Source organism: Apium graveolens, chromosome 8, assembly GCF_009905375.1.
Source record: "Apium graveolens cultivar Ventura chromosome 8, ASM990537v1, whole genome shotgun sequence".
NCBI classification, from domain to species: domain Eukaryota; kingdom Viridiplantae; phylum Streptophyta; class Magnoliopsida; order Apiales; family Apiaceae; genus Apium; species Apium graveolens.
Genome location: NC_133654.1, coordinates 238792055 through 238807303, shown reverse-complemented (window position 1 = coordinate 238807303; position 15249 = coordinate 238792055). Strand labels below are relative to the sequence as shown.

The following is a 15249-nucleotide window of genomic DNA, read 5'->3' as shown; positions in this document are numbered from 1 at the left end:
AGATCAACATAAGAACTAACTGCATAGCACATAGACAAAAAACACACTATCAAAACTAACAAAACAAATCAAATGTATAAGCGTACAAAATAGAGTTGGAGAAGAAAACTCACTGAAGATCGAAAAATCAAACAACACTAATGTCCTGCAAAAACAAATCACAACATTACAAACAAATGAAAACCTAATTTACAAAAATAAAAAAAAATAAACAAAAATATAAATGTACAACTAAAAAATCCAAATTACCTAAAGCTTTAAATCTTTTTCTCAGATTAGGTCCTGTATACAACAAGAAGAAAAGTATTAGCAACAAGATTTGACACTAAATTAATAAAAAAAATAAGGGTTTCGAATTAGAAAAAACCCCAATTTACAAAATTAGGGTTTTGAATTCAAAAATCCTCAACTTTTAAAACTGGTCTTCATGCAGAGAAGACCAGTTCGATTCAAGAAGATACAACACTTACCGAAGTAGAGAGGTTAAACGAAAGAGACTTAACGGAGAGATTCAGAGCGGAGAGAGGTTCAGAGAGAGAGAGAGAGAGGTTCGAGAGAGAGAGAGAGGTTCGAGAGATTATGATGGTGAGATGATGGTCGGAGTTCAGAGAGATTGTGAGGGGAGAGAGGTGAGAGAGAGAGAGAGGGGTTCGAGAGAGAGAGACAGGTTTGAGAGAGAGAGAACAGTTTTCTGTTTTTTAGTTTTTAGTTTTGATTTTTTGTTTTGATTTTGTGTCTGAAGATTGATTTGGGGGGAACCAAAATTTGGTTAAGGGGGGAGAATTTTGGGATTGGGGGAATGTAGAACTAAAAACTGAATGAAATTTCACTAACGGGGGAAGAAATGGTGGGCGCGAATTTTATTTTTTTTTGGTGAATTTTAGACATCGGTTTAATTATAACCGATGTCTACAAAGAACAAAGACATCACAAAAACACGGGGTGATGTGAATACTCTTTTTAACATCAGTGGCAAAGTTAACCGATGTCTAATGTGTGATGTTTATTGACATTATTCTTGTAGTGTAAGTTAATTTTGTAATAAGGTATATATTTTCATTTTTATGTTAAATCCCTCCAAATATATTAAGGTGAATTTTCATTTAGGTTATCATTTAGAGTGAGTAAGTTATGTCCTTTTATTTAGATTAAATCTCTCCATACTTAAAATATTTATAATTATATATACTAATGATAAGTAGCAACTTTACCATTATATAAATATATATAATATACATATTTATTTCATTTTTAATCATATATATTTACAAATTTTAGTTAACAAATCAAAAAATTAAAATTACACAATTTTTTATTTAAAAATCATTGACAATTAATGAAATAATTGAGAGTTATTCTGTTATGAAATCAACACTTATCCAAAAAAATCTAAGTAAATTCAACTTTAAGATCGATTTTTTTTAAGTGTTAAACTTATTATAATAATTAAATATAATTATTATTTACATTAATATTGAATTTTTATATTTTTCAAAATAAATTTTAAAATTCATAATAAAATTTTATAATAAAATCAACAATTTTCACTTGGGATTCTCTTTTGAACATTAACCTATATAATCATATATAACCCCATTTTAACTCGTTATTCACATATTTTATTTAAATAGACTTTCTTGTATATTTAAAAATCATATTAGCCCGGCTAGCTAGCCATATTCCCAACCGTTTTTTTGTGTCAATTGTCAATTACATCTTTAATCTTATCATAAATGATCAAAAAATGTTTAGAAAGAAAAAATTATTTGAGTAAAAGTTGAAATTGAGCGACTAGCCTGCTAGCTATTTAACCACTTGTGATCTATATGAATTTGGTCCAAATATATGGAACACATGTAAGAAATTTGTACTAAACCCCATATTTGAAAATATTATTAAATAAATTTAATATTTTATAACTGTTACTTAAAATTATGTGAAAGCCACATTAAAAATTTATCATGGAAATTTTTGGAATAAGTCGAACAATACAAATAATCCTAGTAGTTTATGACCTTTCAACAAAAAAGTTGGTGCTTTCTAGAATTTGGTTACAAATTTCAACAAACACAATTTTGTCATCTGTCAATTATTTCTTTAAAATACTATTAAAAATAAAAAATAGAGCAGGGATAATTATATACATTAACTTCTTCTAAAATCATTTAACAAATTCTATCTTTTATGTACTATCTCCTGTTTAGTTCTTTTAAATTACTCATGATTAAATAATAATCACACTACAATAATTAATAAAAATTATAAAAGAGATCCAAGTTGATTAGAGAGCTATAAAAGGAAAACATAATTCATTCAAACTAAAAGTTGATATATTAGAAATTAGAGGGAAAAAATGAGGATCAATTTAAATTAAAAAAAATAGCACTAGAGGGCCGCTAACATGTCACACCAGGTTAAATACAGGAGAAAAATATTATGTTTCAGGGAATTAGGGCACTATTCTCCCGGCTATCAGGGGAGGATAAACGGGACCCATTAAATAAAATTTTACTATTTTTTATTATAAAATTTTTAAAAATATATAAAAGTGTTCCGAGAATATTTAAAAATATAAGGGTATATTTATAAAATATAGTCGGTACCCGTTGAATATAATTAATGAATCCGGCAGCTATCCCATTATTTAATAAATTAGTTATGAGTGCTGATTGTCTTACAAATTAATTTAGAAGTAGATCAAATTTAATATAGGAGACACAAAATTTTGCACAAACAATATGTGTTATAGATTTTGACTAAAATGAATCTTCTATATTCACATCATCCATTAACCTTTAGCATCAATTAAAGTCATTCATCTCATTTGTCACATCATTTTGTCACTTTTCTTTGATTAATTTTATGTATTTCATGACCATGTATGTGAAATCCACACATCAATTAAAAGCATTTAAAGTTTCATCACTATAAATCTATAACTTAATTTGTCAAAGATATTATTGTAAACAAACTTTAGTTATCTGCATCACTGTAACTTGAATTCACAAATTCGTGAATGTGTGTGTGAAATACATGTGTGCGGGTGTCAAACAATGTTTGTTTCATAACAATCAGCTAGAGATATGCATTGTACAAATTAAGAATCTAACTGTGTGTAAACAAAAAACAACGTACAAGTAATATAGAAACATTGCACACACAAGTCGGGGCAACAAACAAGGAAACTGGCACCCTAAAAACAAGCAACTATCTGCACTTCCTATAACAGCTAAAACACTATCTGACTTATTCAAATTTCAACATAAACGTTAACTAAAATCACTGAACTAGTTTGAATCAATAACTAAAGCCCACAATGCTAAGTTAAAGCCCAACAATCTCTCCCTTGATTCAAACTTGCTTAATCAAATCTTTGACTCCCAGTAGTCCTCTCATCTCTTCGAACTTCCTTGTGAACATGGATTTTGTCAGCACATCTGCTTTTTGTTCTCCAGTCTTTACGTACTTCACCTGAATATCACCTCGTTCAATGCAATCTCGAATAAAATGAAAATGAATGTTTATATGCTTACTACGGCCATGAGAAACAGGATTCTTTGATAAATCAATAGTTGACTTGTTGTCCACATAGATTATCACAGGCCCTGAACCAAGATCAGTTATCTGCCTTAACAAATTACGGAGCCAAACACCCTGACAAGTAGCTACATTTGCAGCCATAAACTCAGCCTCACAGGAAGAGAGAGCTACGCATTTCTGCTTCTGGGACACCCAAGTAATCAAATTTTCATTTAGATAGAATGTCATCCCTCCTGTGCTCTTTCGATCTTCTTTGTCACCTGCAAAATCACTGTCAGAGAATCCCGATAATATGTAGTTACCATTTTCCTTTGTGTATCTCAAACCGTAGTTCAATGTTCCCTTGACATATCATAATATTCTTTTGACAGCTCCCATGTGTAACGAGGTTGGTGTCTCCATGTATCTACTCACTACACCAACCGAATAAGCTATATCTGGCCTCGTATTGACTAAGTATCTTAGTCCACCAATCAAGCTTCGGTACTTTGTTGCATCAACTTGCTTTCCATTCTCATCCTTATGTATCTGAACTCGTGGCTCCATTGGATACTTCACAGGATTACATCCCGACATGTTTACCTTCTCGAGTAACTTACGTGCATATGCACTTTGTTTTAACTCAGTAAACTCCTTACTTTGCTCAACTTAAAGACCAAGATAGTAGGCCAATTTGCCTAAATCACTCATCTCAAACTCTCCCTTCATCTGTGCTTTAAATTTCAGAATATTGTTGACACTAGAACCAGTCACCAAGAGATCATCTACATAGACACCAATAATTAAACTTTCATCACCTTCCCTTTTTGTGTAAACAGCTTGGTCGTATGGACATTTCTCAAATCCCAAATCTTTCAAACACTTGTTGAGTCGTGAGTACCAAGCCCTCGGAGCCTGGCGAAGTCCATATAATGCTTTCAACAACTTGTAGACTCTATGCTCCTGCCCCTTTTTAACAAAACCTTCGGGCTGCTTTACGTATACCTCTTCCAACAAATCACCATTTAAAAATGCCGACTTGACGTCCATATGATGAACTTCCCAACTGTTTTTTGCAGCTAGTGTCAGTAGCAGACGCACCGTTTCTAATCTGGTAACGGGCGCAAAAACCTCATCAAAATCAACCCCTTGTTGCTGCACATAGCCTTTAGCCACAATCCTCGCTTTGTACTTGACAACTTCATCTTTTGTGTTCTTCTTTAGCTTGAACACCCATTTTAAGTCGATTGCTCTTCTCCCAGGTGGTAGGTCCGTCAACACCCATGTCTTGTTTCCTTCCACTGCATTTATCTCGGCTTTCATTGCTTTCCTCCATTCAATCTCTTTCTCTGCCTCACTATAACTTACAGGTTCTTCAATTCCTAACACTATCTCCTCATCTGGTAATTTGACCTCCTCAGTTGTGTTGTAAATGTCACTGATAAGTCTGAAATTCCTGGGTGGAGTACTACCACTTGTCTCACCGCTGCTTGAACTTTAACTTGAGCCACCTGTTGATTCTTGTGATGAGCCAGATGTGTTCGAATGAACTGGTGTCGCCCAGCCATCATTACCACTGTCATTTTCCTGCACCTCTGTGTCAGTTGTGTTAATGACAACAAATGAGTTAATGTTACTCATACCTTCCATCGAATGTGCCTCCCACTTCCATGCTTTGTCCTCCTCAAATATGACGTCTCTACTAACATACAATTTTCCAGTGGCTGGATCATGGAGCCTGTGTGCTTTAGTACCGGGTTCTTTACCCAAATAAATAACTGACTTGCTTCTGTCGTCGAGCTTTGCTGTGTGTACTTTAGGCACCTTCATGTGTGCTAAACAACCAAAAACCTTCAAATTATCTAGTTGAGGCTTGTATCCCTTCCAGGCTTCATATGGAGTCTCACCCTTCAAGGTTTTTGTTGGCAATCTATTTAGCAAATAAACCGAATGTCTGACTGCCTCCCCCCAATAAATAGATGGCATCATTTTCTCTTTTAACAGACCCCTTGTCATTGCTACAACTGTCCTATTTCGCCTCTCCACAACGCCATTTTGTTGTGGAGAGTATGGTGTTGTTAGATGTCTTGTGATTCCAGCATCATCACAGAAACTCTGAAACTCGTGTGAGGTAAATTCACCCCCACGATCTGTACGCAAAGTTTTTATGGAGCACTTTGCTTCTTTCTCAACCAATAATTTAAATCTTTTAAACGCAGCTAAAGCATCGCTTTTATTACGTAACATAAATACCCACATCATTCTACTGAAATCGTCAACAAGTAAGAAAAAATAACGATTACCTGCAGGGGTTGGGGGCGAGATAGGGCCACACAAATCTGCATGTACAAGCTCCAGTTTTTCTTTGGCCGAAAACATTGATTGTTGTGGAAATGGCGTCTGAGTTTGTTTTGACAGTAAGCATCCTTCACAAACTCCCTTAGGTTGAACAAATGTTGGTATGCCCCGAGCCATTCCTTCTTTAGATAACATCTTCATGGCTTGGAAGTTTACATGTCCAAGCCTTAGGTGCCAGAGCCAGCTCGTTTTTTCTACTTTAGACAGTAAACATAATGGTGAATTTTCATCGATGTGAATCTTATACAAACGATTTGGCGATCGGTTAACCTTCATTAACAGCTTTCCATTTTCATCATTCACCCAGAGAAAATTTCCTTGTAGCATAACCTTATTCCCAGATTCTGAAAGTTGTCCTAAGCTAATGATATTGTTCTTCAATGTTGGTATGTAGTAGACATCTTTTAGGCATCTTTCTTCACCATTCTTGCAGCGAAACACGATGGAGCCTTTCCCTTCAATTCTCACACTGGATCCATCACCAAACTTCACAACTCCAAACACACCTTCATCCAAGGTCGTGAATTTTGTCTTTCTTCCTGTCATGTGGTTACTGGCACCATTGTCCAGATACCACAGGTTTGAATCATCACCGTGCCCACTAGAAACCAACCTTGAATCTAAACTTTCTTCATTTAACAGAACAACATCACCATCCCTTTCTTTGCACTCCGTGAATAACAGAGTTGGCTCATCATCCTGGCTTGCCTGAGTCAAATTTGCCTCCTGTGACTGACCTTTGTCGCGATCCTTATCTCGACGTGATGGCTTCATGCATTCTGCAGCGAAATGCCCATAAATATTACAGTTGAAGCATTTTACGTGACTGTTATCTTTGTTGTCTCTGCTGTCTCTGTGTGGCGTGTGTCCTCTTGACTTGTCTTCTCCACGATTCTGATATCCTCTTCCAGAGTTGCCACCTCGAGGAAAGCCTCTGCCTCTTCCTCGATAATTACCATTACCTCGACCTCGTTGACCACCAAAGCTTGCACCACCATTTTTGTTGGATCTCTTGGACCATTCTTCCTGTGTAAGCAATAATTGGCCACCAGTACTCTCTGATTTCCCTTTGATTCTCTCCTCATGAGCCTTTAAACGACCCACTACTTCCTCCACTGTCATCGTCTTGATGTCTCCAAATTGCTCTATATTCGAAGCAATTTGAACAAACTTCTCCGGGACTGCACGCAAAATTTTCCTCACCACACTCGATTCCTCCATCGTTTCTCCAAGAACTCGAATATTTGTTACAATCCCACTTAACTTCATACAGAACTCATCTATATTATCTGCTTCCTTCATACTCAAGGATTCGAATTCTCCCTTTAATGTTTGCACCTTTGCTTCTTTCACTTTCTCTACACCCATACACATTGTTTTAATTGATTCCCATGCTTCTTTAGTCGTTTCCTTTTCAGCAATGGCCAACAACACTTCTTCAGGTACTCCTTGATATATGGCTACAAGGGCGACTTGAACCGTTTTGTCATCTACGGTTGCTTCGGGATCTGACTGCTCGATAGCTCCCCAAACTCCTTGAGCCTTCATAAACACCTTCATTTTAATGGACCATGCTGTGTAGTTGTTTTTTGTTAGCATAGGATAGCTTAAACCCACTGTACCTATTTCCTTCGCCTTGGACGTTTCCATAGCGTCTTTCTTGTTTTTGGGTTGATACTTTGGCATATACAAGCCTAAACATGTGGGATCTGATACCACATGTACAAATTAAGAATCTAACTGTGTGTGTATGATGTGCTGAGAAAAGAAAAACAGAGTTCTGGAACTACTTAATATTAAAACAAAAAACAACGTACAAGTAATATAGAAACATTGCACACACAAGTCGTGGCAACAAACAAGGAAACTGACACCCTAAAAACAAGCAAATATCTGCACTTCCTATCAAAAAGCATGTTTTTTTTTTACCGACGCACAAAGAAAAAATTTTGTTGTGAATGAAAACAGCTAAAACACTATCTGACTTATTCAAATTTCAACATAAAAGTTAACTAAAATCACTAAATTAGTTTGGATCAATAACTAAAGCCCACAATGCTAAGTTAAAGCCCAACATGCATGACACGACTTTAAACCCCTACAGGACAGGATTATTTTAACAATGTGTCCGGTGTACATAAATGGACCTTTCAACGCGAGATATATTGATTGCTTTCTAGAATTGATCTTTTTTAATTTCAACAAACTCTGCACTAACTTTATCTGTAAATTGGAATCGTCTTGTAATCTTTTATTAGTTAGTTCGGCCGTAAGAGGAAGACATGTACTATTATAATACTATGTTAACATCTCAGCATTCAAGTACTCCAACTATAAATAGATGCTCTTGGTGCTCTACTATCATCACATCAATCTCTTACAGCATATATAAACCTTGAGCTCTTTCTACTATATATCTATTTTCGAGTTCTAATCTTCAGTAATTCATTTCTTGAAATCATGGGCGTTCAGAGCCATGTTCTTGAGCTCACCTCCTCAGTCTCAGCTGAGAAAATATTCCAGGGCTTTGTCATTGATGTTGACACAGTCCTTCCCAAGGCTGCGCCTGGAGCTTACAAGAGTGTCGAAATCAAGGGAGATGGTGGACCTGGAACCCTCAAAATTATTACTCTTCCCGATGGTTAGTTTCTTCTTATTCATCTTTATTTGTGTATATTGTACATGTAACATTATATATATCTAGTCTCTGAGCATTTAATTGATTTCTACACGTGTTCCTCAATACGCAGGTGGCCCGATTACCACAATGACCCTAAGAATTGATGGAGTTAACAAGGAGGCATTGACATTTGATTACAGCGTGATCGACGGAGACATCCTCTTGGGATTTATCGAATCCATTGAAAACCATGTTGTACTAGTGCCAACTGCTGATGGAGGAAGCATTTGCAAGACCACTGCCATATTCCACACCAAAGGTGATGCTGTGGTTCCAGAAGAGAATATCAAGTATGCCAATGAGCAGAACACTGCTCTTTTCAAGGCTCTCGAGGCCTATCTCATCGCTAATTAATCTGGAATGTCTTGTTGTAATGTCACTGTTTGATTTTGGAAGTAGGCTACAAATGCCTTGGCTTCAAAATATTTGTGTTTTGTATTTTGTTTCCATGTTCAACTTTGTTATGTAATGTGCTTGATATTTCCAATAACAAATAAAAGAATGTGATATTGTTATCTTCCTATTTCCTTTTGATGTATCACTTGAGTATTAATTTTAAAAAATGAACAATCATAACACTTATTTAGTTAGTTTTATAGTTTTATATATACGAGGACACCTAAGAGGAGTATATTCGCATCAAAAACCAAGAATAATAGAAACATAACAGAAGCAATGCATAGCTCCAAGTTCAAGACAACTATACAATAACCAGCTACTGAACTGCAACAAGTGCTGATGGACAGAATTATGAATCACAAAAAATTTACAGTACAAGAAATTCGGTGGTCGGATTTAGTTTAACACGCCCATATATCACTCCAAGAAAACAAGGCTAAATACAACTGATTAAATACAACCGGGGTCAAATTCAACCCCTTTCGGTTGAATTTAAGGGGTGCGGCTAAATTCAACCGCATGCGGTCGTATTTAATTACGGTCGTATTTATGCGGTCGAATTTAGCAACAAATGTGACCGTATGCGGTTGAATTTAGCCGTACTCCTAAATTCAACCGCATTCGGTCGAATTTAGCCTTACCAAAAAAATGGGTGTACGGTTGAATTTAGCAGTACTCCAAAATTCAACCGCATTCGGTCGAATTTAGCCTTTCCAAAAAAAAATGAGGGAAATTTTCCCGCCAGCCAATTTTTGGACACTCCTAAATTCAACTGTTTTCCGTCGAATTTGATATTTTGAAATGATGGGAAATTTCCGGCACTTTTAAAACATTGTTTGCAAAAGTGGGGGAAATTTTCCGCTTTTTTAAAAATTGCAATTTTAGTAGAAATTAATTGTATTTATCTATTATGAATGCATTCGGTAATATTAATTATTTTCAGAATTTTATTTTTTAAAATAAATTAATTAAGTAACTTATTAACTTTGTCCAAGTTATTTGTGAACCGAGCTGTTCACGAAACAAATATTAAGATTTATATATATTTTTTAGTTATATGATAAAAAATTTAGAAAAAAATTAACGTATTCGGTTTGCTATTTTAACACTCAACTAGTAGTTTGATCAGTTATTCTTACTAGTATTTAGTCGTGTACCGATGTTTCGATTTTTTGCAAAATCTTTATGAATGATCCAACCGTAAGGATGTCAAGATCTATATATTTTATTAATATGATAAAAATTTTAGAAAAAAAATAAATATATTTGGTTTGCTATTTTAACAGTCAACTAGTAGTTTGATCAGTACTTCTTACTAGTGTTTAGTCTTGTACGGTTGTTTCGATTTTTTTAAAAATGTTTATGATTGATCCAACCATAAGGATGTCAAGATTTATATATTTTAATGATATGATAAAAATTTTAGAAAAAAATTAATGTATTTAGTTTGTTATTTTAACAGTCAACTAGTAGTTTGACCAGTACTTCTTACTAGTGTTTAGTCTTGTACGGTTGTTTCGATTTTTTTTAAAATGTTTATGATTGATCCAACCATAAGGATGTCAAGATTTATATATTTTAATGATATGATAAAATTTTTAGAAAAAACTAAATGTATTTGGTTTGTTATTTTTTACAGTCATATAGTAGTTTGACCAGTACTTTTTACTAGTGTTTAGTCTCATACCGATGTTTCGATTTTTTACAAAATGTTTATGAATGATCCAACCATAAGTATGTCAAGATCTATATATTTTAGTGATATGACAAAAATTCTAGAAAAAATAAATGTATATGGTTTGCTATTTTAACAGTCAACTAGTAGTTTGACCAATACTTCTTACTAGTGTTTAGTCTCATACCGATGTTTCAATTTTTTACAAAATTTTTATGAATAATCCAACCATAAGGATGTCAAGATCTATATATTTTAGTGATATAACAAAAATTTTAGAAAAAAATAAATGTATTTGGTTTGCTATTTTAACAATCAACTAGTAGTTTGACCAATACTTCTTACTAATGTTTAGTCTCATACCGATGTTTCAATTTTTTACAAAATGTTTATGAATGACCCAACCATAAGGATGTCAAGATCTATATATTTTAGTGACGTGACAAAAATTTTAGAAAAAAATAAATGTATTTGGTTTGCTATTTTAAAAGTCAACTAGTAGTTTGACCAGTACTTCTTACTAGTGTTTAGTCTGGTACGGTTGTTTCGATTTTTTTCAAAATGTTTATGATTGATCCAACCGTAAAGATGTCAAGATTTATATATTTTAATGATATGATAAAAATTTTAGAAAAAAATAAATGTATTTGGTTTGGTATTTTAACAGTCAACTAGTAGTTTGACTAGTACTTTTTACTAGTATTTAGTCTCATACCGATGTTTCGATTTTTTACAAAATGTTTATGAATGATCCAACCGTAAGGATGTCAAGATCTATATATTTTAATGATACGATAAAATTTTTAGAAAAAAAATAAATATATTGGTTTGATATTTTAACAGTCAACTAGTAGTTTGACCAATACTTCTTACTAGTGTTTAGTCTCATACCGATGTTTCGATTTTTTACAAAATTTTTATGAATGATCCAACCATAAGGATGTCAAGATCTATATATTTTAGTGATATGATAAAAATTTTAGAAAAATATAAATGTATTTGTTTTGCTATTTTAACAATCAACTAGTAGTTTGACCAATACTTCTTACTAATGTTTAGTCTCATACCGATGTTTCGATTTTTTACAAAATGTTTATGAATGACCCAACCATAAGGACGTCAAGATCTATATATTTTAGTATTGTGACAAAAATTTTAGAAAAAAATAAATGTATTTGGTTTGCTATTTTAAAAGTCAACTAGTAGTTTGACGAGTACTTCTTACTAGTGTTTAGTCTGGTACGGTTGTTTCGATTTTTTTCAAAATGTTTATGATTGATCCAACCGTAAAGATGTCAAGATTTATATATTTTAATGATATGATAAAATTTTTAGAAAAAAATAAATGTATTTGGTTTGGTATTTTAACAGTCAACTAGTAGTTTGACCAGTACTTCTTACTAGTATTTAGTCTCATACCGATGTTTCGATTTTTTACAACATGTTTATGAATGATCCAACCGTAAGGATGTCAAGATCTATATATTTTAATGATACGATGAAATTTTTAGAAAAAAAATAAATATATTGGTTTGATATTTTAACAGTCAACTATTAGTTTGACCAATACTTCTTATAAGTGTTAGTCTAATATCGATGTTTCGAATTTTTTTAAAAATTTTTTAAAATCGATCAAAATCATGATTTCATTTCTTTTTATTAAAATAATGAGTTGTAAAAATAAATCATAATATTATAATATTTCAAAAAAAAAGTTTAGTAAATAACAATATTTTTTACATAAATTATCCGGATTTTAATTTTCATAACAGAAAATACGTAATATATGAACTGAATTTATAAATTGACACTCCTAAATTCAACTCACTGCGGTCATATTTAGCCCGGCCAAGTCAGCGATCCAAGTGATTTAGATCCAACGTGTCAAATTTAAGCACTAAAAATAATCCAACGGTTGGTATTATATTTTATACAAAAACTAAAAAACAATATTTTCTAACTTAAACCCCCCTCCCACCCATCAGTCCATCACCTCCTCCCGCCCCACTCTGATTGCTCCGATTGTAAAACAGCTTAAATTAGTTTTGTAATGTATTGTTATGTTATAAATTGATTAGATTGGCTTTGCGGATTGATCGATTTGCTAAATTATGAACTGATTTGATTTTCAATATCGAGTTTTACATTTCCGAGTTTGACCGGAATATTTGTCATTTTGATTGGAAAATGGATTTTTTTAAACTCACCGGAATCTGAGAATTTTCCGGCGAGTATTTTTTTAAAAAAACTGGTGCTCGTTAATTTGACCGCATTCGGTCGAGTTTAGAAATAATATTTTGAACCATATACGGTTGAATTTATATTTTAGGCGTACTTTTCAAATTTTTTCAAAAAATTCAAATTTTTGGGCGGGATTTTTAAATTTTTGGTGAAAAACAAATTCGACCGCTTTCGGTCGAATTTAAGCGGTCGAATTTAGCCGCTCCGTATACTAAATTCGACCGGTTAATAAATATGACTCGACCGAATGCGACCGGTCCAAAAACCGGTCGTAATTAGTTAAATACGACTGTTTTCGGTCGTATTTAACTAAATACAACCGATTTTTAACCGGTCGTATTTACCCGTTTTTCTTGTAGTGTATTGTCTCATATAACTATTTTCTGTCGTTAGATTGGTATATAAAAAACACCATTAATAGACTCATATATATATATATATATGTTAGTGAAAGGAGATCACTCTGCAAACTATATATACCAATCACATTAACATTTGACATCACAATGTAATCTACCTCTTTAGATGTTTTTGTTGGAATAATCTTAAATTTAGTTATTAATTATTTGTTTATTTAATTATTAGATATTTAGCAATAGATTAATTATTAGAGAAAAATATTATTTTAGAATTGTTTAGTAGTGGGATAGTGGAGTTATGTAGTAAATTATGAACATGTAATTTACCCATTAATTAGTAGTGGTTAGTTTTAGTAGTAGTTAGTTTTAATATGTTTGTAAAACCTATATAATGGCTAGTTTATCTTGAAGTTTTACAAGAGAAAAAGAAAAATAAGAAAATAGAATACAAGTTCTCTGCAAAAAAATGTAGGTGTCTTCTTTCTTCTCTGAGGTTTTACAACAGTTTTCAGATCTTGTGTTAGAGCATATAAACTACTGAAGAAAAATAGTTAATTCGTTAAATGAATAAACTACTCGAAAGAGTTTAACTTACAATATTTCTGTTGTTATATATTTATCATCATTTTTTAGTAGCACTAAGGGGGAATTGGCCAAAAAATGGATAGTGGTCAAGACGCTGTCGGTGTCATATTAATTCATGGAAGGTTAGTGAAATGAAATTAGTGATGGAACGATAAGTATAATATAAATAAAATCTTTTAGCATAACAATAAATATTCTAGATGATCATAGTTGAGTATGAATGTGTAATGCCCAAGAAACGTGGTTCAATATAAAATCACCCTCTTTATTTTATGAATAAAATACACATGCACGACCAGTTCCTTGAAGTGATACACATATAAGACCTTGCAACACAAGCTAGCTTTCTAGAATTTTGGCTTCAACATGCACTGCAGTTCGTCTGCCCAGATTTGTTGTAATTTAAAACTAATGTACAAGGGAGATTATAAGACTAAAACGTGCATTAATATAATATAGATCAGATCCTCCACATTCAAGTGCTCGCACTATAAAATAACTATTTTTGAGTTGTGTGTTTTCATCACATCAATCTTAATATTACAGTATAAACATCTTTGTGTTCTTTAATCACCTATATGTTAAGTTCTTATTCTTAGTCATCTAAAAATCATGGGTGTCCACAACCATATGTACTCGACATCACTTCCGCTGTTTCAGCTGACAAAATATTCAAGGGCTTATGCCTTGAAATTGATAGCATTATGCCAAACATATAAGGATGTCGAAATTAAAGGAGATGCTGGAGCTGGAACCACCAAACATATCACCATGGCCTTCCCGAAAGGTTAATTAGTTTCTTATCAATAATATAAGCATTTGACATATATAACTCAAACCCTATTTCATTACCTAATAAGAATTTTGTACATGTTAGTGTAATAATGCAACATATTCTCATATTCCGGTCACTACAATGACACTTAGAGAATTGATGCAATCAACAAGGAGGCATTGACATTTGATTACACCGTTTATTGACGGAGACATCTTATTAGGGTTCACTGAATGCATTAAACATCATCTTCAAGTTGTGCCAACTGGTGACGGAGGCAGCATTACAAAAACAACAGCCATATTCCACACCAAAGGCGATGCAGTGTCGTCCCGGAAGAGAACATCAAGGACGCCAATGAGAAGAACACTGCTCTTTTTAAGGCTATTGAGCCCTAGCTCATTGCAAACTAATCTCACCATTAATATTAATTTGGTGTGGGTTTCTTTTATATTCTGTGTGCCAGAAATTTTTTTTAGAGTTTTCTTATGAGTTGTTTTATTTATATTTTGTGGATCTGTACATACGTAAAAGTTTTTATGAGTATTTTATTTTTGTTATTATCATGTATATATGTATGTTTAATGAAATAAATAAAGTGTTTCTCAGCTAAATTTTTATTCAAAATCTAAGAACAGTAATCAACAAGACACCTAAG

The 15249-nt window shown here is 33.0% G+C and overlaps 1 protein-coding gene across 1 annotated transcript; it reads left to right on the top strand.

Annotated features, from left to right (window-relative positions):
* Window positions 1-8269: 8269 nt before the first annotated feature.
* LOC141678018 (major allergen Api g 1, isoallergen 1) lies at window positions 8270-9078 on the top strand. Its single transcript, XM_074484203.1, has 2 exons — window positions 8270-8518; window positions 8628-9078. Exons 1-2 carry the CDS (start codon window positions 8338-8340, stop codon window positions 8909-8911), a joined length of 465 nt encoding a protein of 154 aa, XP_074340304.1. The 5' UTR covers window positions 8270-8337; the 3' UTR covers window positions 8912-9078.
* Window positions 9079-15249: the final 6171 nt, after the last annotated feature.